The sequence below is a fragment of the Diospyros lotus genome, chromosome 2 (genome assembly GCF_014633365.1).
Source record: "Diospyros lotus cultivar Yz01 chromosome 2, ASM1463336v1, whole genome shotgun sequence".
Classification (NCBI taxonomy): Eukaryota; Viridiplantae; Streptophyta; class Magnoliopsida; order Ericales; family Ebenaceae; genus Diospyros; species Diospyros lotus.
The window spans coordinates 16,073,546-16,099,937 of NC_068339.1; the positions used below are offsets into that span (position 1 = coordinate 16,073,546).

A 26,392-nucleotide genomic window follows, 5' to 3' on the forward strand; every position below is an offset into this window, starting at 1 on the left:
ATCTGTCCCTTCGACGTCGTTGTTGGCCCATTCTTTTTGTCACCGGGTCGCCTCTTCTCTGTCAATGCCATCTCCTTGGTCGATCGACGACCTCCCTTCGGCATTGGAGCATCACTATCGTCGGCCACCCTCAAATCTCGCGCATGTTTCTGCTTCCAACAGGGCTCTCAGATCTGGCGGCTTCTTCTTCAAATCTTGTGCCTCGCACAAATCTCGCGTCACTACTGCGTTGCCAATCTGTCATCGCCGCCTCCTTCCTCTCAGCCAATCTCAAATCGCTCTTGTCTCAAATCTGGATTTTGCAGTTTCAAATCTAATTTGTAGCAACGCCCCCACGCACCCTCGGATAAACTACATTTGTAACAAACTTGGCACATATGATATATATGCTCTAACTTGAGGGGGAGCGTGAGATTTATGTATGTTACACCTAGGGTTATCTTTATGTTATAGGCTTATGTCATGACCCATTAGTATTTGTATATATAGGTGTACTATCTAGTTGTTTGACGAGGAATGGAATTTCCTCCAACTAGGATTTCTCTCTCTCAAGTTCTCTGATTTAACATTATATTTATACAATAAAAAAAAGGTTTCATTTCCAAATAAATCAATACGAATCAAAACAAATTCATAAGACATGGTATAGCAAACATGGTGTACAACATATCTCATTTTAGTGTATAACATAGGTATCATCCACGAAACCATTAAGCACAATAATTCAATTGTCAATAATATAATAATCTCAATGGGCATATTTGTGTAGCCTGTGGATCCCCATGGATCCACATTAATGAATATCATGAACCCATTCAAATAAGGGATCAATGAGCAACAGATGATGTGCCAATCTTCTCTCAAGCTCCCTTGCATATGTCGATGAAAACTAAAGATGTAGGCATTGATTTTGTAGGAGTTCTTACTGAAAGGATTAATAAGCTGTGCAGTGTTCCAAATTCATAACATGTTAGCGTATTAACACTTTTATTCAAATGCAGTTGTGCCTAAGGAAGGTACCTTATCATGAAATAGAAAATGTACAACAGTACATGTACAGAAAAAATACATATATGTATAGGATGTGAAGAATGATCTCTTACACCCAAAAAAAAATTGTAATGAAAAAAAAAAAATTCAATGTGTGGAATATGTAGTCATTTGCTATGGTTTCAATACTGTGTCATATCATAGTTTTTCTTAAATTGCCATTGACTGAGCCCCATTGTGGCCCGCATAAATGTTGATACTTGTTAACTTGAGGTGCACCAAAACCATATCTACACATAATAAAAGCATATGAAGAAGATGACAATTCTTAGTCTCAATACAGACATGTTATATCATTATTGGATCTTACAGAATTTGACTTGAAAAGAAAATTAGTTCAGAGCCTTCTTAGAATATACTGCTTCCAGAGTAATGGCATCAAATTTGGTTCCAATGTCAATTTTGTAGGCATGACATCAATTTTACAGCTTAATTTTGGATACTGTAAACTAAGCTCATCTTTGTTGACCAAAAAAACCAAAATTAATCATTCATTCAGAAAACAATCACAAAAAACTTACCGATCATACTCAATATTTTCTGTGGGAGACAGAGGAAGATTATTAGCACTCTCAAAAGCCAACAGGTAAGCAACTCCAACCTGTTAATCATACAAATTTGATGTTGATGTTTGATGCAGGATGTGAACTGAAAGAGAATTAATCAAAATAAGTTTCCCAAGTATTAAGCAGACTACAGTAAACTGTTATTAATAAAGATAAAGGTGCATTTTCAGTTCCAGAGAGTTGTAGGGCCCATTTGGTTGGGCTTCTAATTTCAGTTTTCATTTTCAAAATTTTGAAAATGATATGAGAAAATGAATTTGATTACTTCTTTCACTTTTCAAAAATATCAAAAATTTTGAGAACTTTCAGAAAAATATATTAACACCATTTTGGTGTTCCAACGATTTCCATTTCGTCTTTATTCTCTACCCCTCCCCCCCAACAAAATTGGCTCTCTCCCTCCCATGAGAGGTGAACTCACCATCCACTCTCTCCATCAGGAAAATTCATTGGCCACCCTTCAACAACAAATTTGTCTTCTTCTCTCTCTACTTCTCTCCTCCTTTCTCTTTTATTTTTTCTTTTTTCTCTAGTGACTCAGACTCGATGACAAATTTGATTTAAACAACAACACAACATATCCAGCCTTTATCCCACTATGTGGGGTCGGCTACATGAATTCTAGACTTCCATGTATTTCTATCTTTGTCATATCTTCATTGAGATCCATACACTTCATATCAAACTTTAATGTCTCCCTCAAAGTCTTCTTAGGTCTGCCTCTACCTCTTTTTTTAATTAATTGTTCCATTTCATCAACTCTCCTCACAGGAGCGTCTCTTGGTCTCCTTCTCACATGACCAAACCATCTTAGTCTAGTCTCTCTCATCTTCTCCTCTATTGGCACTACTCCTATCTTATTACGAATAACTTCATTTCTAATTTTATCTTTTCTTGTATGGCCGCACATCTATCTTAACATCCTCATCTCCGCTACACTCATCTTTTGCTCATGTTGGTATTTAACTGCCCAACATTCTGAGCTGTACAACAAAACTGGTCTTATAGCTGTCCTATAGAATTTTCCTTTCAATTTTAATGGGATTTTACCATCACATAACACCCCCGATGCATTTCTCCATTTTAGCCAACCTGCCTTAATTCTATGTGTAACATCCTTGTGAATTTCTCCATCTTTTTGAATCACTGATCCCAAATATCGAAAATGGTCTTTTCTTTGTAAGATTTGGTCTTCCAATTTTATTATAATATCCTCCATTCTTGCATTCTTACTAAATTTACATTCCATATATTCTGTTTTCTTTCTACTTAATTTAAATCCCTTAGATTCTAAATTGTTTCTCCATAACTCAAGCTTAGTGTTCACTCCTCCTTTTGTTTCATCCACCAACACTATGTCGTTTGCAAATAGCATACACCATGACATCTCTGTCTGAATATCTTTAGTGAGTTCATCCATTACTAAAGCAAATAAGTATGGACTTAGTGCAGAACCTTGATGCAGTCCTATTGTAATTTTAAACGGTTAAGTATCCCCTCCGCATGTTCTGACCCTTGTCTCTGCACCATGATACATGTCCTTAAGGGCTTGTATATAGGCTATTCGGACTCCTTTCTTCTCTAAAACCCTCCATAATACTTCTCTAGGGACCTTATCATAGGCCTTTTCTAGATCTATAAACACCATATGTAGGTCCTTCTGATGATCCCGATACCTTTCCATCAGGCGCCTCAGTAGATATATAGCTTCCATTGTTGACCTACCGGGCATGAAACCAAACTGATTTTCTGAGACCTTTGTTTCTTTTCTGAGCCTCTGCTCTATTACTCTCTCCCAGAGTTTCATGGTATGGCTCATTAACTTAATTCCTTTGTAATTTTCACAATTTTGAACATCTCCTTTGTTCTTATATATAGGGACCAAAGTACTCTTCCTCCACTCATTTGGCATCTTTTTTGATTTAAGAATCGCGTTAAATAATTTCGTTAGCCAGGAGATACCCTCTTCTCCCATGCATTTCCATGCTTCTATTGGTATATTATCCGGTCCCACCGCCTTATGATTTTTCATCTTTTTGAATGCTTGCCTTATTTCATTTGGACTTATGCGTCGATAGAATGTATAACTCACGTTCCCTTCGGAGTTACTAAGATGTCCCAACCTAACTCTTGTGTCGCCATCATCATTGAATAATTTTGTGAAATACTCTTCCATCTCTCCTTAATCGTTCCCTCATTCACTAATACATTTTGATTTTCATCTTTTATGCATTTCACTTGATTTAAATCCCTTATTTTTCTTTCTCTTGCTTTAGCTAATTTATATATATCCCTTTCTCCATCTTTTGTATCAAGTCGTTTACATAGATTCTCGTATGCTTTTGACCTTACTTCACTAACAGCTTTTTTTGCTGTCTTTTTTTATTCTTTATAATTTTTTTGATTTTCTTCATTGTTGCACTGATATACAGCCTTATAGCAATTTTTCTTATTTTTAATTTTCAATTGCACTTCTTCATTCCACCACCAAGACTCCTTAAGGTTAGGGGCTCTACCATTTGTCTCTCCAAGCACTACCTTTGCTGTGTTTCTCAAGGCATTAGCCATTTCTCTCCACATTTGGTTTGTTTGTCCTTCTCCATTCCATTCTCTTCTACCCCTTAATTTTTCTTTGAAGATTAGTTGTTTCTCCCCTTTTAAATCCCACCACCTGATTCTTGGATTTTGTTTTATGTGATTTTTTCTCTTCCAATTTCTTACTTGGACGTCAAGTACTAGAAGTCTATGTTAAGTAGTCAAACACTCTCCCGGTATCACCTTACAATCCTTACAACATACTCGGTCCTCTTGTCTCATGAGGAAGTAATCTATTTGGGTGCTTGATGTGACAATTTTATATGTGATTAAGTGTTCGTCCCATTTTTTGAACCTAGTATTAGTTATGATGAGCCCATATACCATTGCAAAATCTAAAATAGACTTACCCTCATTATTAATTTCCCCGAATCCATACCCTCCATGTACCTCTCTATAGCCGTTTCCGTCTCTACCCACGTGACCATTTAAGTCACCTCCTATAATCACTTTCTCTCCTCTTAGTATCATTTGTATGAGTCCCTCTAGGTCCTCCCAGAATTTTTCTTTTATCTCCTCACCTAACCCCGCTTGTGGTGCATATGTACCAAAGATATTCATAGTCATTCTTCCTAGAATAACCTTCACCATAATAATCCTATCCCCTATTCTCTTTACATCCACTACCTCATCTATTCTCTTTAGATTTTTAACCTTTGTTATTGGCATGATTCATTTAGAAATTTGATTTATCTTTTAGTTAAATTTTAGCCTATATACAAGCATTAGTAATGTAATTGGAAGAGGGGGGCAACTTACAATAATATTGTGATTTTGTTCCTTTACTAAATTCTCCCTATCTCCCTCTCCCTTGCTACTTCTACCTCCCCTTCCCTAGGCTTCTTCTTTCCCCTCCTTGATTTTCTTCTCTTCTTCCCTAATTTTCTGCAATCTTTCTTATTTTCCAGCATCAAGATGACTCTTTGAGTCACTAAAGTCTCCCACCGATGGTGGAAATGAGAGGGAGGAAGAAAAAGAAAGAAGAAAAAAGTAAAATAGAAAAACAAAACAAATTTTTCCAACATGTTAAAGTTTTTACTTTTTTAACTAAAAAGGAAAAACTATATACACCAAAAAAAAAAAAAATGAAAACAAGACCTAAGAACAGAAAAGTTCTGTTAAAACAGTCCCTTAGTAACCTTATGGTGAAAGAGTGAGGTACCTTTTTATTTTTCAGAAGTACACAATTTGAAAGAAAACCCAACTTAAACAAGACCATTGAGCATATAATAATGGTGCACAAGGTTGAACAAATCAAACTAATGGATCATGAACAGAGGCTACATAAACTTACAGCTGCAGAAGAGCTAAGACCTGAACTATCAAGATCTTCTGAACCACAGATAAACCCTATGATACCCTGCAACAGTTGAACAATTTGGTCACTTACAAAACTAGACAGGACATTATTGTGAAGGATTCGTGGTCCTTCATTAAACATTTGATCACTTTCTATCTTTACACTATCCACTTAAAGCAGGTTGGGCTAGAGGAATGGCAAGGGCTGAATATTTGAGATCAATCCCTTCCATGGATTTGTTAAAATTCATCCATTCATAGGATGCAAGAATTGATCACTTTAGGTGAAAGAAGCTGTAACATTGTTTTCTATTCCAGATATTGAGATGTTACACAGTTACAGTAAGTGAAATTAAATCAAATGAAATACATTAAGAAACTGGACCTACATGCTGTGAAGCAAAGGCATCCTAAAAGCACTCAACATGTCATATTCTGATAAAGAGCCACTTCCAGGCAAAAGATATAAAGGACAAATAGACAACATCAGCTATTAGAGACACATTCTTTCCCTATTTAGTATTTGAGTCCACAGGCCACATACACCGTAACTTTGTTTCAGGTAAGAGACCACAATCTAAGTAAAAGAGAAACATGAGCATTTCGTGTTTTGTGGACAAATTGTACAAGATTACAATTTCTCATCATTAATTCACTCCGTATGCCTTTGCAAAGAGATGCAATTTAACCCAGGAAAATCTTATAAAAATCCTGAAACATAGAAAAATTAAAAAAAAAATGAATATCTATCTAGTCCTGTTTACATCTAAATCTTGAAACCTATCGAGGCCAGGATCCTGTGTGAACATCCACATATCTGAATATTGATATTATAATTTTTTTCTCCTCAATGGTTACAAGACAATTGTAACAGTTCTTGAACATAAATCATGAAATCAACAAAATCCAACAAAAAGGTGCCAGGAAACAAATACTAACCTGGGTGAGGTGGTTTCCCCTACTTTGTAGAGCATACAGGGCACCTCTAGCATAATTTCCCCAACTGCATTCTTCATCTACTTTAGATGAACCACTTCCATTGACTTGGTTGCTTCCTATAACAGTATGCCTTGGGTGCTGGAATTCGTCAACACTGTTAAACCAAAAAGACCAAGTTAATCTCAAAAATAGAATAATTGAGATAATGCACTGGGACAAGAATCATATAGGCCAATATTTAACAATGAAGAAAAAATTCCAAGCAATAAAATACGAACACCTTGTCTGGTGCCATCTGCTCAAGGAACAAGAAGTGTAAGATCATAATCCTAGGGGAATAAAGAACAGAATTAAAACTGCAAACAATCAGCTTATATGGGCATTCTTTTGACACATTCAAAGGAAAAAAAAAACATTTGCCAGGTGCTATTTTTGTACTTCTGTACTTTGTCCCATGTTTGTACGAAAATATGGGGTTAAGGGATAAAAACTAAGTTGCCAGGTTTTTCTCATTAGTCAGCTTGCTCTATTTTCTCTTCTACTCTCTTCCTTCTTCTTCATCTGTATTTTTCATTAACTAGTTGGTGTCAAAGCTTAATTTCACATATGCTGTTGCTCAACTTAAAAAAAAAAGAAAAGAAAAATAAAAAGAAGATCAAATATATCCTATATATTTCCAGCGTGCACACCTTCCATGGTATCATCATCATCACAAGCCTTAATCCCACTAGATGGGTCGGCTACTTGAATTCTAGCTCCTCAATCATCTTTATCTTTAACCATATTTTTTGTAAATCCCTTATACACCACTGTGACGGTTGGTAAAGTGGTTCGGGAGTTCTCTTCATCCCCTAGTGTCATGACCCAGGGGAAGTAAGAGTAATTGTTCTTTTACATATAATTTTCCCTCTTGTACCCTAGGTTGTTATAGGATTGTACTTCCAATTTGTTACTAACTGTAAGGGTTGCAACAGCCTATAAATAGGCTAACGAGTAGAGACTAGGCAGCTTGTGCATGAATGAATGAATTTGAATTCTGTTCTCTCTCGAATCTTCAAAATTCTCCCTTAATTCTCTGACTTTTCCCTCCTTTTAGTTTCTCCCTCCCGTTCCATTCTCTCACTCCCAATCTATTCCCTAATTCCATTCTCAGCCCTAGGGAAACCCTAGGAACGTGACAATTGGTATTAGAGCTACCAGTTCTCAGAAACTCTTCGTCTGTTGTTTCCTGGAAGCTGATCGTAGGTCAGTGATTTTCGGAAGCTAGTTTCAGAGTTGCGAAGCGAAGGTAATTGTGAAGTGAAGTTTGGTTTCAGAAGTTGCGAAGCAGAAGTTTGGTTTCAAAAATTGCACAGCTTTTCTAGTGAATTCAAGTAGCAGGTACGGGCAAGTAAGGTAGGCACAATTGGAAGTAGTGACTGAGCGATCGTTGATCCACATCAATTCCGATTAGATCTGGGCGACCGGTGATCCAAGGGAATCGAGACCATTGGTGATCAATGTTGCTATCAAAATCGGCAAAACGCTGCATGCCATTGGTGATCGTGAACATCGGTGATCAATGCAGTGGACGTGGCTGGTAATTCTCTGTGAATTAAAGGCAAAATCAGGTAGACTGTTAAAGGATGGCCGAAGGTACTAGAATGAAGCAACTAGAAACTTGATTGGATGCATTGGAGATTGGCCTTCGATGGAATCAGGAGCAACTAGAGGGGAGATTGGAGACAATGGAACTCAACCTTTGCCAAACTCAAGAGAAGGTGAGTCAAGGCAAAGTCAAGATGATGACAATGGAGAGAAATATGAGAGAAGACTTTGCTAGTCTTAGAGAAGAATTCTCTAATTTTAGCCAGCAACTATGCACTATTATAAGCATGTTCTCTAGAATGCCGAATACGAGCTTACTAGCAAACTTCCCTCCTAGGACCAACACGACTCAGATCCTTGCTGGATCTAGAGGTAGACAACGTACTCTTGATCCAACAGAAACAAAGGAGCAACCAGAGTTGATGTTGGTATCATCAACCAAAGGAGCCTATACAAATCCATACCTTGCTCCAATGTTGAGATTGGACATTCCAATATTCAAAGGGAGCAAACCAAGATGGTGGATACATTGATGTGAACGATTCTTCTACCATTATAGAGTGGTGGAAGGACAAAATATGAATTTGGCAGCCGCTTATCATGTGTGGTTCCAAGGGTGGAGTAGGAGGATGACTGAATTCAATTGACCGGAGTTTGTGGAAGATTTTTGTATGCTATTTGGCAGCCTCTTATCATGTGTGGATACATTGATGTGAACGATTCTTCTACCATTATAAAGTGGTGGAAGGACAAAATATGAATTTGGCTTCCGCTTATCATGTGTGGTTCCAAGGGTGGAGTAGGAGGATGACTGAATTCAATTGACCGGAGTTTGTGGAAGATTTTTATATGCTATTTGGGGAAAGAACTATGATGGACATCATTGAAGAATTCAATAAGCTAAAGTAGGAAGGTTCGGTGAATGAGTATCAAATCAGATTTGAGGAACTGAACAGAAAAATAAACAATTATATATTTGAGGAAGAATGAAATCAATCAAAACTCCATGTTTGCATGGATCGAACACCATATAAATACAGTTCATGACCTACAACTTTTACTCCTAGAGATAAACAATACAATATCTAACCAAGCTACTAATTTACAAATAAATAGTATACAATATCTTAAGTTGAACTCATCTTCTTATCTCCTATTTTTTTGCTTCTTGATAACCAGATAATTAGCAAATTATCCTTCTATTCGAATGCTTCTTATCTCGATCTCCAACAACCCCCCCCCCCCCCCTCAAACTGGTGAATAGATATCTCTCATTCCCATCTTGCTAACAAGAGATTCAAAACCAAGTCTTGACATGGCCTGAGTAAATATATATGCCTCCTGATTTTCTGTTGGTAGATAAGTTAGTTTGATTCCTCTTTGATCAATCTCTCTTTGGATAAAACTCCTATCGATCCTAACATGCTTCATCCTATCATGTTGGATGGGATTATTAACAATACTTATAGCTGACTTCTTGTCACTATAAAGTTTTGTTGGTGATGTTAAGGGAATTTGTAGATCTTCCATTAATCTGATCACCCAAATTAACTCACATATACCTTGTGCAATTGCCCGATACTCAGCCTCCGCATTGCTTCTTGATACTACTGAATACTTTTTACTCCTCTGAGTGACTAAATTACCCCAAAGTTTGGTGCAAATCCCGGATGTTGATCGGCTATCCACTATGGATTCTGCCTAGTCAACATCTGCAAAACCTTCAACTCCTTTATTATCAATCTTCTTAAACAACAGCCCCTTACCTGGTGTTCCTTTCAAGTACCTCAATACATGATAGACTGCATTCATATGCTGTTGAGTAGGTGAGTACATAAATTGGCTCACAATACACACAGCATAGGCAATATCCGATCGAGTTAGGGATAAGTAGATCAATTTTCCGACTAGCTTTTCATATATTCCCTTATCAACAAGAGGATCATTGCCAATTATGCCATACTTCCAGTTCCTTTCAAGGGGAGTGTAAGTTGGTTTGCTTCCCAACATTCCGATCTCCCTTAAAAGGTCCAGACTATACTTTCTTTGAGTGATTAAAATGCTTTATCTGCTCCTTGCTACTTCCATTTTGAGAAAGTACTTCATAGTCCCCAAATCCTTGACTTCAAATTCCTCTCTAAGTCTTTGTTTAAGTTCTATTAGTGCTTGAGTATCATCACTTGTAAGGATAATATCATCAACATACACAATTAAAACAACCATTTTTCCATTGTTTGCATGTTTGGTGAACGATGTGTGGTCAGCCTCTCCTTGTTTGTACTCGAACTCAATAAGAGTTGAGCTGAATTTCTTGAACCATGCTCTTGGGAATTGCTTCAATCCATAGAGTGATCAGTTCAACTTACATACCTTGCCCTTGTTTTCTCCTTCCTCAAAATCGGGTGGCATCTTCATGTACACTTCTTCCTCCAACTCTCCATTTAGGAATGCATTTTTTATATCTAGCTGAAACAACTCTCAATCAAGGTTATCAGCAACAGATAATAAAATTCTTATGGAATTTAACTTTGCTACCAGGTGCAAATGTTTCTTCATAGTCTATCCCGTAGGTTTGAGTGTATCCCTGAGCAACCAACCTTACTTTATATCGATCTATGCTTCCATCTTATCGGTATTTAACTGTAAAGACCCACCTACACCCAACAATCTTTTTATCTTTTGGATGATCAACAATCTATCATGTATTGTTACCAATTAGAGCCCTCATTTCATCCATAACAGCCTTTCTCCACTTGAGTTCTGTTAGTGCTTCTTGGATATTTCGTGGGACAAAAACTTCATCCATTGTAGTTGTAAAGGCCTTGAATGTAGGAGACAGCCTAGAGTATGTCAAGTAATTAGAAATAGGGTATTTAACACACGATCTTACCCCTTTTCGGATGGCAATTGGAATATCCAAGCCACATTCAGCTCTAATGATCTCATCATTGGAAGGATCACCCTCCAGTTCTAATGATTGGCCGAGTTGAGGACCCTTTTGTCGTTGAGAGTAAACTTTTACAGGTTTTTCTAAATTAGCTTCTCTTTCAGGATTAGTATCCACATGTTCAACTGGTTGGGTGATAGGTTTTTCAGATAAGGATAGGTCAGGTTCAATCAGTTGGTCTTTTGTAGCTGATTCAGTTTGATCAATTTCTGAAGGGAATGAGACAGAGGATGGAAGGGATATAGGCATGGAAATTGTAGGATCCCAATGGTCTTCATCACCTAGTGTTGTTGTCCATGTGGTTCCACTTGGGTAATAGGATTCATGCTCAACAAAAGTAACATCACAAGAGACAAAAAACTTTTGTGATGTGGGTGAATAGCATTTATATCCTTTTTGAGTGGGAGAATACCCAAGAAAAACACACTTAATGGCCTTTGGTTCAATTTTATGATGGTTAGGTGTAATGTTACGAACATAAACACTGCAACCAAACACTTTTGGAGGAAGAGAATTTAGGATCCGAGAATTAGGAAAAATGCTCAACAAGATATGCAAAGGGGTTTGAAAATTGAGTACTTTAGAGGGCAGCCTGTTTATCAAATAAGAAGCTGTTAGGATAGCTTCTCCCCAATATCTATTAGGCATAGAACTAGTGAACATTATGGAATGGGCAACCTCAAGCAAGTGGCAATTCTTTCTCTCGGTCACACCATTTTGTTGAGGGGTGTATGGATAGGTACTTTGATGAAAAATTCCATGAGTTGTAAGATATTGGATAAACGGGTAGCAAAAATATTCTCGGGCATTGTCGGTTCTTAGGATGCAAACAAGGGACTGAAAAACATTAAGAACCAGCTTGTGGAAATTCTAGAAAATAGCACATACTTCTGATTTTTCCTTCATAAGGTATACCCAACATATCCTAGTACAGTCATCAATAAAGGTAACAAACCATCGAGGCTTGGACAAGCTAGGAACTCTAGCTAGTCCCCATACGTCACTGCGTATAAGGTAAAAGGGTTTGGATGGTGTGTGGGAGTGAGAAGCATAAGTGCTATGTGTTTCTGTGTTTGCTTAGAAAGAATGCAATGTTCACATTGAAGCACTAACTTCCCTATATTGATGAATAAGTTGGGATACAAACGTCTCAAGTAAAACAAACTAGGATGTCCAAGACGTCTATGCCACAATAAAATTTCAGAAGTAAAGCTAACTATAAAAGAAAGACACTTATGTGGCAGTTGATCCTTAGGAGAAGCCATATCATTGGAAACCCAATAGAGTCCATCCCTCTCCTCAGAACTGCTAATCATCTTCCCCAAAGACTGATCCTGAAAAATACAATGAGAAGAGGAGAAGATCACAATGCAGTCCATATCTTTAGTCAATTTGCTAACTGACAGCAAGTTGCACTTCAAATTAGGCACATAGAGAGCATATTTTAATTGCAAACCAGATACACGTATGTCCCCTTTACCCCTAACAAAAGTCATAGTGTCGTCTGCCATTAACACCTTTAGCTCCTTATTACTGATCTGAAATTTATCAAAGGGGTTGTAGACCTAGTCATATGATCCGATGCACATATGTCTACAACCCAGCCATTTCCCTTAACTCTCTTAGTTACTAAAGAGCATAGTAAGTTACCTTTTTGAGTAACAGATGCGATGGGGTTAGTGGCTGGTGCCATGGACTCCTTTGTAATGTGCAAGTTACTCAAAAGTTTCTCAAAAAAATCAACTTGTTCAGTGGTTAGATTTAAGTTGATACCTTCATTAGTAGTAGGGGTAGCAGCTGAGATATAGGCTGGTTTTTGTCTTTCTCTCTTGCCCTTCGGTTTCCAGTTTGCTGGCTTCCCATGCAACTTCCAGCAAGTATCCCTAGTGTGGCAGGGTCTATTACAATGGTCACACCATTGTTTTTCTCTAGAAGACTCCTCCCTTTTTGTTGTTGTAAGTGCAGAAGTTGTATTTGAATCAACCATATTCTGAAACATAACATGTTTCCTGCTCTCCTCTCTTCTCACCTCAGCAAACACTTCTCGTAGTGATGGGAGAGGTTTAGCACCAAGAAGCCGGCCTCTAACCTCATCTAGATAAGCATTTAGGCCTTGGAGGAAATCAAATATCCTTTCTTTTTCCAGCATCTTGCTGTATTTCAGACTATCTGTGGAGCAATTCCACTTTGGATCATAGAAAAGATCCATCTCTTGCCATAACTCCATCAAGGTGTTATAGTAATCGGTGACACCGAGAGTACCTTGCTTAGTATTTCTAATGGCTAATCTAATGTCAAAACACTGAGCTGTGTTTTCAAGATCAGAATAAATTTCTTGAACCACATCCCATACCTCTTTAGCAGTCTTGTAGAAGAGGTATGTCTGGCCAATTTTGGGTTCCATAGAATTGATGGCCATGATGATAGAGTTTTCTGCCTCCCATCTCTGATAATCGGTTGTATCCTTCAGTGGAGTGAGTACATCTCCTGACAGGTAGCCAAACTTCCCCTTGCCTTTGATAACCAGCATAACGGACCGGTACCATTCTCGAAAATTCCTTCCATTCAACCGGTGTTGATTAATCTGGAGGTTATGGCTGTCTGCTGATAAAGAGGTAACCGGGATTGCAAGGGCTGGGTTTGCTCCTAGTTGAGAGTTTGGGACAAAAGAGGATTCTGCAGTTGTATGAACTGCATTATAGGGATCAGAAAAAGCCATCATATCGAAAGTCTCGGCTAGAAAGAACCTAGCCCTGATACCATGAAATAAACAACTATATATTTGAGGAAGAATGAAATCAATCAAACCTCCATTTTTTGCATTGATCGAACACCATATAAATACAACTCATGAGCTACGATTTTTACTCCTAGATATAAACAATACAATATCTAACCAAGCTACTAATTTATAGATAAATAGTATACAATATCTTAAGTTGAACTATCTTCTTACCTCCTATTTTTTCGCTTCTTGATAACCTGATAATTAGCAAATTATCCTTTTATTCGAATGCTTCTTATCGTGGCTTCTTCTACTTAATCTCGATCTCCAACAGGAACTAAAGTTATTATTGGTCATCTCTCATCCAACCTTAGATGAATCATATTTTGTGTCTAGCTTCATCGGTGGTTTAAATGATAAGCTGAGACCCACTGTCAAAATGATGCAGCCTGCAACAGTGAAGCAGGCTGCTGAGAAGGCAAGGCTACAAGAGCTCGCCTTGGAAGCTATTTTCAATAAGTACATGCCCTCAACAGGCATTCAGCCATCGTTCAATCAACAACAGGAGGGCAATCAAGGGAATAAAAAATTGGAACAGACTTGAAATGTCTTTCTCCTCTTGCCTTGAGGCTCTTTGATTGATTGACGATGAAGCTTTGAGAGCCTTGAAATGCTTGAAAATTAACTTGAGAGTGTTTGAGAGGTAGTGGTGCTTTGGATGTGAAATTCAATGATCTCCAAAATGAGTTTGGAGCTATTTATAGGCATTCAAAAAATATTGTAGCTGTACTGTTCATAACAGTCGAGTTTACTGTTCACAACGGTGGGGGTACTGTTCATCACTATTGTTCACTGTTACTGTTCACTATTCGCTATTCCTGTTCATAAATTTTTACACATTTTAACCAAATAAAACATAATATTCTAAATGCCATAAAATTTTATTACAAGATTTTTTACATTAGATTGCATGATAAAATTGATTTTCATTTTGGTACTTAACGAAACATATAAAAGTAATTTGGACCACCAAGTTAATAACCATTAACAAAATAATTTCATTATCAAAATACAATTATTTTTTCATCATCAAAACCATATCAAATGCAAAACATTAATATCCCCCTTTCTGATGATGACAAAACCATTATGAAAAACCCAAAAAGGATTATGCTACACATGTGGAGACAAATTCAACCCTGGCGACAAATGTCGAAAACAATTAATGAGAAGTAGAGGGTAAAGATGGAGAAGAACCAATGGGAATTCGGTGATGAAAGAGGCACAGCTGTAATAAGTTTCTTGGAGACAAGAAACCTCTTAAGGGGGGAAAATTGTCACGACCCAAGGGCAGTAAGAGTAATTGTTCTTTTACATATAATTTTCCTTCTTGTACCCTAGGTTGTTATAGGATTGTACTTCCAGTTTGTTACTAACTGTAAGGGTCACAATGGCTTATAAATAGGCGTAGAGACTAGGCAGCTTATGCATGAATGAATGAATGAATTTGAATTTTGTTCTCTCTTGAATCTTCTGAATTCTCCCTCCATTCTCTCTAAATTTTCCCTCCTTTTGGTTTCTCCCTCCCGTTCCATTCTCTCACTCTCAATCTATTCCCTAATTCCATTCTCAGTTCAAGGGAAACCCTAGGAACGTGACACCTGGGTCTAGAGTTCAAATCTTAAACTCATTTTGCTTGTAGGATGACCCAAACCCATGATGCCAAAATGAGCAATGGATGCAGGGCCTACCCTGTGCACTGCAGGTGGGGCTACGTGACAATGCCTTGCTAGTAGTTATGGCTGAAACTAGACATTCCCTAGCGAGGAGAGGCTCACATGGTTATGCCTAGAGGAGATTGCTATGCTAGTCACCTCGCCTTCCTCTTTTGCTAACCCAAAAAAAAAAAATAAAAAAAAAAATCCATTATAATGGTAGAGAAGAATTCATAATTAATCCAAAACAAATGGACACAATCGTTTTTAACCTCTTCCTTGAAAAAAAACGTTTTCATCTACTCAAACAAACTAATTACACTCTATAGTCATTTTTATGTAAGATACCTAAAATACTCTTAATGAGATTTTAAAATTGAGAGCTCATATTGTCCTTAGCCTCATTTACTAAAATATCATTGTCTCTTTCACGTTACCTTTCTCTTTCAACATTCACTACTCTTTACTTTCTCCATTGTCGAAACCATCTAAACTCAACCATTCTTCCTGCATTTAATCTTTTTGCTTGTTGGGTTAGTCAAGCTTCTTCATCAATCACAGTTGGGACCTCATTGAAGCCGCATTTACCAAGTTTCTTTAATATTGCCCATAGCTTGTTGGGAAAAATCTATAGCAAAAAAAAAAGTGGTTTCAATTTAGTTATAGGTTTAGTTGGCCACTAAACCTAGTGATTAGGTTTAGTGGTGAACTAAGCCCGGTTATTTTTTTTTTTTCATTTTTTTATTTTTTCCTTTCAATTCGTGGGTTCCATTATCACTAAAATGATCTCTAGTTACATTATCTGGGTTAATTGAACATAGAATGCCAACAAAATTAGTCACTTGGTGTGCCGGATGCCATTAGGTGACTATCAACCAATACATGATCAAGTGTTCTAACTACTAACCATGAACATTGGACTAAGATGATGTTATGATATTTTTTTATCCAAATAAAAGTGCAATTCTTAAACAATAATTTAATTTTGGGCTTATTAGGTAACTAGGAAAACCCCATGGCAAAAAAAAAAAGTAATTTAATTTTAGTTCCACGTTTAGTTGGCCACCAAACCCAGTCAACTGGGTTTAGTTGGCCACTAAACCCGATCAATCGGGTTTAGTTGGCTACTAAACCCTGTGATCAGGTTTAGTGGCTAACTAGGCTCAGTTATTATTTTTTTATTTTTTCCTTTCAATACGTGGATTCCATTATCACTAAAATGATCTCTAATTACGTTATTCAGGTTAATTGCGTTATTCAGGTTAATATAACGTAAAATGCCAACAAAATCAGTCACTTGGTGTGTGGGGAGGCCACTAGGTGACTATCAACCAATACATGATCAAGTGTTCTAACTACTAACCAGAAACATTGGAACAAGATGATGTTATGATATTTTTTTATCCAAATAAAAGTACAATTCTTAAACAATAATTTAATTTTGGGCCTATTAGATAACTAGGAAAACCCAATGGCTAAAAAAAAAAAGTGGTTTAATTTTAGTTTCGGGTTTAGTTGGCCACTAAACCCGGTGATAGGGTTTAGTGGCCTACTAAGCCTGATTATTAGTTTTTTTCATTTTTTTTATTTTTTCCTTTCAATCTGTGGGTTCCATTATCACTAAAATGATCTCTAGTTATGTTTTCCTTTCAATCCAATGGTGGTGTTGCAGACGGTTGGCGGTGGCAGTGTTGCATGATGATGGCGGTGTTGTAGGTTGTGGCGGTGGCTAGGGGGGTTTGTTGGAAAATGTGTTTTGTTGTGTTTTCAAATGGTGGGGTATTTTGGTCTTTTAATGTTCTTCTTTTCATTTTGAATTCTTAAATAAAGTATGGATTTGAAAGATTAGATGGTGGGGTCAAAATTGGTAAAGTGGCTATAACATGTAATTAATTTGTTTGGGAAAGGCAAAAACATTTTTTTCCCAAAAAAGGGGTTAAAAACGAAATTTATATTTTAGTGGTGATTAATTTGTGCAATTTCCACTATAATTTTATCATTTCTAAAAGTTTCCTACTCTTTTTTTTTTTTTTCTTTCTTTCTCTATCTCTTCTACTACAAACTTTATTAATGCATCCAATTGCCTCCACAACTATTGGTCACTCTCTCACATATTCAAAGCCAATATTCTATATTCAATTGTAGGTCTCTTCTATGTAGATCAACTTGATCTCTTAATCTATTTTGAGCTTTTTGCAAGTTCTTATGGAATTCCTAAAAAAGTCAAGTCCTATTAGTTAGTGTGAAAGGAAGATGTGTTTGCCTCTTATTATCTTCTCCTCTGTTTATATATTAGTTTGTTGTAAATGTCGGTAGTTAAGCTAGCCTGTTCTCTCTTTATTATGTGCACTTTATGTTAGCGCATATTGTTTAGCTGTTGTGTATATAAGCAGCAACTATTTTGTTTTCATGTATTTTTGATTAGTCTGAAGATTAATATTCAGCTCTTGTATTCTCTCTCTCTCTCTCTCGTTAGCCCTAGCTACAATCTCTTGTTTGTAAATTTTACATGGTATCAGAGCTATTATCTAAAATTCATGGCGTTTAATCCTGATCGAAGTACCTCTTCCTCTTTTCCGCCTCACTCATCATCATCGTTCTCATCAGCTTCGCAATCAGATTTCACTGCGATGGCTAAGGCGTTCAATTATATACCAATTCGACTTGATCCTAACAACTACATCTTCTGGAAGGCACAAATATCAGCTACGATACATGCCTTTGATCTTCAATCATTTCTTAACAAAGGTCCGATTCCTGCAAAGTTTATACTTGATCCGAATGCCGACGAGGATGGAGCAACAGTGTATCCAGAATTCATGAGTTGGATGCAATCAAATCAACTATTGCTTGGATGGCTCTTTTCAACAATTGACAAAGAAGTTTTGGCACAGGTGATTCATTGTGAATCATCTGTCGAGGTATGGATGTCTCTAGAAAGCTTGTATTCTCGTCAAACTATAGCTAAATCATTCCAGTTGAAGCAACAACTTAGATCTGTTAAAAAAGATGCCTTGTTAATTAATGATTATATTCTTAAAATCAAGACAATAGGACATTCACTGGCAGCAATAGGAGAGCCTCTCAGTGATAAGGATTTGCTACTTGCAATCCTTAATGGTTTAGATCATGAGTATGAGACTATAGTAAGTCTAATTACTTATCAGATGGATGAGATAGATCTTGAGAAGGTGCAGTATCTCTTACTAATGCACGAGCAAAGATTGCATTCAAAGAATGCAACTTCTACTACGGTCAATGCTAAATCAGTTCTGTCGTCACCTATGCATGTTAATATGACTGCATTTACACCAAGGAATTTTAGCAATTCCGTGAATAATAAAGGTGGAGGCTTTCAGTCAAACAGAGGTGGTGGTTTTGTTAATAGAGGAGGAAGAGGTAGAGGAAGGCAGTCTGGAAAGAGAATTTATTACCAACTATGTGGTAAGCCAGGTCACTTTGTTGACAAGTGCTATCATCGGTTTGATAGCAATTTTCAGAGAAATTTTGTATACAGTCAGAATGTTGGACAGCCTCAAATGGTTTCCCAACCAAATACCCAAGATTTTTCAGCTTCCCTGAATGGTTCTAATGAGGTCTACATGAATGAGCTAGGAACTATGTCAGGAACTTCTTATAATCAATTTTCTCAAACTCCTTACAACCACTTTTCACAGCCTATTGATAATGCCTATAATGCCTCTCTATCAAAGTCATCCTTCACAGACCTTGCTTGGCTCGTTGATTCAAGAGCTACAAATCATATAACTTCTACTCTCGACAATCTTTCACTCCACTCACCTTACAGTGGCAATGAATGTGTTTCTGTTGGAAATAGTAAGCAACTATCAATTTCTAATATAGGCCTTGGACATTTGTATACTCAAACTAAACCTACTTCTTCTATTTCCTTACCTAATGTCTTACATGTTCCTAATATAAAGAAGAACTTAATCAGTGTCTCTCAACTAACTACAAACCATGATCTTGTTGTTGAGTTTAATTCTAGTTCTTATTGGATTAAGGACAAGAGTGCCGGGGCAGTGCTACTCCAAGGACATCTTAAGGATGGGTTGTACCAGCTAAGTTCAGCATTTGCTCCTGCTGCTTCATCTTCCTCGGCCTAGTCCCTTGAGTCTCAGCCTATAGCTTCTTTGCAAAACACCTTTTCTTCTGCAAATAAATGTAAGAGACTGGTTCCATTTTATCATGGACTGTCTCCTAATGTTTAGTTTGCTTGTAAAGAACAATTGTATCGTAGGTGGCATGCCAAGGTAGGGCACCCATCCTCCAATATATTGCATTTGGTTCTTAATAAGATACGTTTGCCTTATTCTTCTTTAAAGGCAGTCTTTTGTGACTCTTGTAAAGTAGGCAAACTTAGTCAATTACCATTTGCTAATTGTCCAATTACATTAACCAAGCCTCTAGAATTGGTTTACTCTGATTTGTGGGGTCCATCTCCTATTTTGTCCATTGAAGGATATCAGTATTATATCATATTTGTGGATGCTTATTCTCGATATACATGGCTATACCTATTGAAACTTAAATCTGATGCTCTTTCTATCTTCAAGATATTTCATAATCTTGTTGAAGTCCAATTCCAAACAAAGCTTAAAGCTTTACAAACTGATAATGGGGGAGAATTCAAAGTGTTTTTACCTTATCTTCATAGCTGTGGAATACAAACTCGTTTCACATGTCCTTACACTCATCAGCAAAATGGAGTAGCCGAACGTAAACACAGACACATTGCTGAAATGGCATTAACCTTGCTTTCTCATTCTCATATGCCACTTAAATTTTGGGTTGAAGCCTTTCAAACAACAGTGTATACTATAAATTTGTTACCTTCTGCTGCTCTTAAATTTCAAATTCCATTTGAGCTTCTTTTCCACAAACAGCCCAATTATCTCATGTTACAACCCTTTGGTTGTGCTTGCTTCCCTTATTTGCATCCTTATAACAAGCACAAGTTTGATTTTCATTCAACTAAATGTGTTTTCATTGGGTATAGTCATACACAAACAAGATACAAATGTTTGCATCCATCAAGTCGAATCTATGTTTCTCGGCATGTTCAGTTTAATTCTGATGATTTTCCATTTAGTTCATTGTTTCCTTCTAATTTTGTTCCTAAATCTTGTTCTTCTAGTTTTCCAACTTCATACTTCGAGTCTATTTCTTTGTCCACCCCTTCTAGAGTAGCACAACCTGAGATTTCTTCCTTATCAAGCTCACCTTCTTCTCAGTCCATGAGATCTCTTTCTAATCAAGTCACTAATTCTTTTACTACCTCTCAACCTGTATTGTCTATACCTCAACCTTCCTCTCAACCTATACAATGTGCGTCCAAACACACAACTCCACCACAGCCTTCCATTCATCCTATGCTTACCAAGTCCAAGGCCAAACAACTTCAACTGACTTCTCCTCATGCCCTAACCAATTCTTTAGTTCCCAGCTCTGTACATGAGGCCTTCTTAGACCCAAGATGGGTTAAGGCTATGCCAGAGGAGTTTACAGCATTAAAACAGAATGGTACTTGGGAGCTGGTTCCTTATTCTGATAATATGAATCTCATTGGCTGCAAATGGGTATATAGGATTAAATACGATCTTGATGGCTCAGTCCTTAAATTCAAGGCCCGGTTAGTAGCTAAAGGATTTCTTCAAACGCCTGGTGTAGATTATATGGAGACTTTCAATCCAGTGGTTAAAGCTCCAACAATCAGGGTTTTGTTTACTTTAGCAGTGACTTTTGGTTGGGATATTCAGCAAGTGGACATCAACAATGCATTTTTGAATGGTGACTTAACAGAGTATATGTCTCAGCCTGAGGGGTTTGAGGATAGGCATTCTCCCTCACATGTTTGTCGGTTAAGAAATCTCTTTATGGCTTAAAACAGGCCCTAAGAGCCTGGTATACCAAGTTGCTCTTCAGTCATGGGGATTTGTGAGATTAGTGTCTGATGCATCCCTTTTTATTAAACGTACCTCTAAATTTGTTCTATTTGTCTTGATCTATGTAGATGATATTTTGGTGACTGGGTCAGATTCTCAAGCTATTTCAGATTTCATTAATGATTTGGATAAAAACTTTGCTCTCAAGACTTTGGGTTCAGTGCATTATTTTCTTGGGTTTGAAGCTCATCGAACTAAGGCTGGAATTTATCTCACCCAATCCAAGTATGCCCTGGATTTATTGACAAAGGCTGGTATGATAGACTGTAAACCTAGTGATACACCTATGAATGCCACAAATTCCTTAACCGATGAGGATGAAGTGTTTGATCGCCCGTCACTTTATCACACAATTATTGGCTCTCTTCAGTATCTGACCTACACTGGACCTGATTTGTCTTTTGTTGTAAACAAACTTAGTCAGTTTTTGTCTTCACCGAAACAGCAACATTGGGTGGCTTGTAAACGGCTTTTACACTATGTCAAGGGTACTTTGGATCTAGGTCTGTTCTTTGCACTAGCTCCTCTTAGCTTACCTTTGGTAGTATATACTGATGCAAATCATGCTGGCTGCAAAGTCAACAGGCGATCTGCAAGTGGAATATGTGTGTTTCTTGGTTCAAATCTAATTGTTTGAAGCTCTCGGAAGCAAGCAGTAGTGGCCAGATCAGTTGGTGAGACTGAATATAGAGCCATAGCACAAGGAGTAACTGAAATCTTATGGCTGCAATCTTTGTTTTCAGAATTGGGTTACAAGTGTGATTCTACTCCTATAGTGCGGAGCAGTGAACTAAAACGCGGCCTAGGTAGCCGCCGAGGCGCTAGGCGGTCGCTGGCCGTCGCAATTGTGGCCAAATTGGCCCCCTTAGACGTCGGCCAGGCTAATCAGTACCTGGTGGCGCCTAGGCGGCCAAGGCGGACGCCTAACCGCGTGAACCGCCTGGCCGATTATGGCCTAATCAGCTGCCGTGAATCACCTGGTCCACGTGAATCGATTTAGTATAAATTTATTAGGGTTTTTGTTTCCCTTTACCCGTTACCCCTTCTCTCTCGTCGATTTCCCCTTCTCTCTCGAGCGCACCGCCACTAACTATCTATTGCAGAGTCGTCATCGTCGTCGCCTCTATCAAATCTCATTGTCGCCGTCGCCTCTGCCACCGCTTGACAGGGACGGGGATAGTCTTCGGGCTTACCTGTTGTAACATAGCAAATAGGGGGCAGCGATGAGATCAAAAGAGGCAGGTGACCATCACTATGATTGAAGGAGGCAGGTTTGAGAGAGAGAGAGTGCTAAAATTTGGGGGGCAAGGGGTGGGGGAGTGAGAGAGAGAGAGACAGAGAGAGGGCTAAAATTTGCCCGAGGGGAGTGAGAGAATATATTAAGAAAAAAAATAAAAAAAATTAAATTTCCTAGGCGCTAGGTGCCAGTCTGCCGCCCGACTAGCGCCTAGCGCCTTTTAGAACACTGGTGTAGAATGATAATATGGCAACAAAAAGCATTGCTGAAAACCCAGTATTTCATTCTCGCACCAAACACATTGAAATTGATGTTCACTTTGTAAGAGAGAAGGTTGAAAATGGTATTGTTGAAATCCAGTATGTGCCTTCATTGCATCAGTTGGCTGATATCTTTACTAAGGGACTACCTAGTAGCAGATTCAAGTTTTTGTGTGAGAGACTTAATCTCAAGAAGTCACCTATACAATCAGCCTCAAGTTTTAATGACTCGATATGAAGGCAGCTTGACAGAGGATAGTTACAATTGAGGGGGAATGTGAAAGGAAAATGTGTTTGCCTCTTATTATCTTCTCCTCGGTTTATATATTAGTTTGTTGAAAAATGTCGGTAGTTAAGTTAGCCTGTTCTCTCTTTATTATGTGCGCTTTATGTTAGCGCATATTATTTAGTTGTTGTGTATATAAGCAGCAACAATTCTGTTTTCATGTATTTTTTATTAGTCTGAAGATTAATATTCAGCTCTTGGATTCTCTCTCTCTCTCTCTCTCTCGTTAGCCCTAGCTACAATCTCTTGTTTGTAAATTTTACAGTTAGCTCTTGGTCAACAGCCTCTACATTTCAAACCCCAAAAGGTAATCTAGAATATTTGGAAGTACCATACAATGCCTCAAATATTGACATATTAGAAATGATAGGGACCTCCCTTGACTTTATTAATCTTGCATCACTTTGCCCCACCATTAGAAAACAACTGTTAAATTTTCAACCCCCCCCCCCCCCCCCCGAGAAAACTCTCTATCTCTTCCCTTATCCTCTGACGACCATGGCATTTCTAATAGCAATAGTGGCAACAGGATTGTGTTTCTCCCTCTTTCCTCCCTCTTTTTCTCTCTCCCTCTCACCCTCAACAATTAGGTTCAATGGAACCCAACCATTGTTAGGTTCCAATAGTCTGGGTGATGGGTTGTTTGCACCCACTAGTGATGGGCATTGATACTGAACCCCAGTGGGTTTATCTCTCCCTCCCTCCCTTTGTCTAGCAATGGTGGTCATCCCCCACTAGTGCATTTCTTTTAATTTTCATATATTTTGTTAGATAGAACCCAATCAAATTGCAAATAATGAATGGGGATGTTAGCATATAGGTGTGAGGGTATTTATGTAAATTCATGTGTTCCCCAACTTTGTGTATATGAAATACTCAAATAACATATGGACAAACTGACTCACTCCTTCTGCATGGTATTAGAGCCACTATATAAAATAAAAACCTTGACCATAATTTTTAATTAGTTGTCACCATCAGTCATCCGTCGTGCGCCTCTCAATGAGCATGCCTCCTAGCTCCATCGACCTACAGATCAATTGTTCTCCTCCTTATGACACAATCTTCTTTGTTCATTCATGCACCATCTTCTTTACTTAGATCGAATACCACTCAAATTTGATGCTAGAAATGCAATTATTAATGGGTCCCTTGCACTTAGAGTAGAGTGTGCGAGGAACATGACAAGCAACTAGGAAGTTAGTCTCATGGACCTTAGCCTTGTAATAGTTCTACTCTTGCTTTTATGGGAACCCCTGTCATCACTATCGAAAAACTGACTGGTACTACAAAATATCTATCTTGGTTTACATCTATTGAACTATGGTTTATGGGGCAAGGCTAGCAAGAGCATTTAACTAAAAAGTCTAATGACATTCCTGCTAAGGGGAGAAAATTAATGCCCAAGTATGTAGTTTATTTTGGCAATCTATTAATAATAAACTCATTAATATTTTGGGTAAATCTCACTAGGCACCCCTGAGGTTTGGTGGAAAGACACCAACCACCCTTATGTTTTGGAAATAACATAAATCCTTTGCCATTAAAAAAAATAGACAAAAAGTCCATTTTACCCCTACCTAACATTCTCTTTTCCAGTCTCTTTCTCTCTCCTCTATGTCCCTTCCTCTACACTCTCGCCTCTCTTATTAGTCGAACCCACCACTCTTAATGGTTACCACATTCATTGTTGATTCTATTCTTGTGCAAAACTAGAATACGAGACAAATGATTAGTACAAAGCATAGGTTATAGGGGCTCTACCATCTCTAGTTGTTTGCACAACCACCAATTCTTTTGCTCTCATTCATGGTGCTTTGGGGTATCTGAATCCATCTAACCTTCAAAAAATGGTTCCCATTCTTTCTAGTTTATGTTCTCTAGATTGTCAATCTTATCAATTAGGAAAACGTGTTCATACTTTTTTTCCTAGTCAAGTCAAAAATAGTGTCACATTACCCTTTTCTATTATTTATTCAGATGCATAGGGCTTGAGTTTGGTTAGTTTTACTTTGGGATTTTGATATTTTGTTGCCCCCATGGATGATTACTCTCATCGCACTTTGTTATTTTTAATGAAAGATTTTTTAGAGTTGTTTTTCATCTTTCAATTCTCTTGTTATGAAATTCGTACACAATTTAGTGTACCTATTTGTATTATGAGAAGTGATAATGCAAGTGAATATTTTTCTGCCTCTTTTTCTTCTTTTATGTTATCACAAGGTATTTTGCATCAATCATCTTGTTCCCATACTCCACAGCATGATGGGGTTGCTGAACATAAAAATCACCATTTGATAGAAACAACACATATTGTATTGCTTCATGCTCATGTTCAACTTAGTTTTTGTTGTGATGTTCTTACTTCCTGTCATTTGATTAATTGTATCCCCTCTTCTGTGCTGTAGAGCAAAATATCTCATTCTATTTTATTTCTAAATGGCCCTATTTACTCTCTTCCTCCTCATGTCTTTAAGTGTACCTGTTCTGTACAGGATTTTATTCATAGGGTACTCATGGTTACAGAATGGGTACAGTTGCTATTCCCATCAGTTAATATTCATCTTCTATTTTTTGAGGTTCTACCTGTTCCCTGTTTTGTCATTTCCACTCTGGAATCTGTTGGTTCTTCTACATCTACTCTCAATCCTCAATCCCATTTATAATGTTTTGAGTTCTCATAGTTTATATTTTCCCTATTATGCCTTTGTTTCCTTGACATTGGTAGTGCCTATTCCTAAGACAACTAGTGTCACTCTTTCTCATTCAAAGGTGCAGAAGGACAACAATTGATGAAATGGCAGCTTTAGATTCTACTAGTACTTGGGACCTAGTGCCCTTACCTCCTGGTAAATCTCTTGCTGGTGGTCACTAGGGGTATATTGTTAAGATGGGTGCAGATGGCCAAGTTGACCATTGGAAGTGTCACGACCCGGAGGGTATATTAGGCATAGTATATCACATGCATTAGTTAGTGTTGAACCTTACAGCTTTGCTTGCTTGTACCTTTCAGTTGTAAAGCCTATAAATAGGCTTAATCCTAGAGAATTAGAAAATTATGGAATGATAATCAGATTGTCTACCTCAAATTCTCTCTCTCTTTCCCTCAGTTCTCCCTAGTTTCTCTCTCAATTCTCTGTTCTCCCTCTCAATCTCCTCTGTTCTTCCTCTATTCTTGTTGTTCTCCCTCCATTTGTCTAATTCTTCCAATTTCCCATCC

General features: G+C 37.7%; 1 protein-coding gene across 4 annotated transcripts in view; it reads right to left on the minus strand.

Moving 5' to 3' along the window:
* The window catches only part of LOC127795184 (galacturonokinase), a 104,775-nt gene that overhangs the window by 53,617 nt on the left and 24,766 nt on the right, over positions 1-26,392 (minus strand). For 3 of the 4 annotated variants that reach the window (XM_052326699.1, XM_052326698.1, XM_052326700.1), the window contains exons 5-7: positions 6,450-6,603; positions 5,506-5,571; positions 1,572-1,651 (exon numbers count right to left, since the gene is read on the minus strand). In XM_052326699.1, the coding sequence (XP_052182659.1) occupies positions 1,572-1,651; positions 5,506-5,571; positions 6,450-6,603 (300 nt within the window). Of the gene's footprint in view, positions 1-1,571; positions 1,652-5,505; positions 5,572-6,449; positions 6,604-6,727; positions 6,870-26,392 lie in introns of those variants that run through there. The other variant, XM_052326703.1, reaches the window with a different exon arrangement.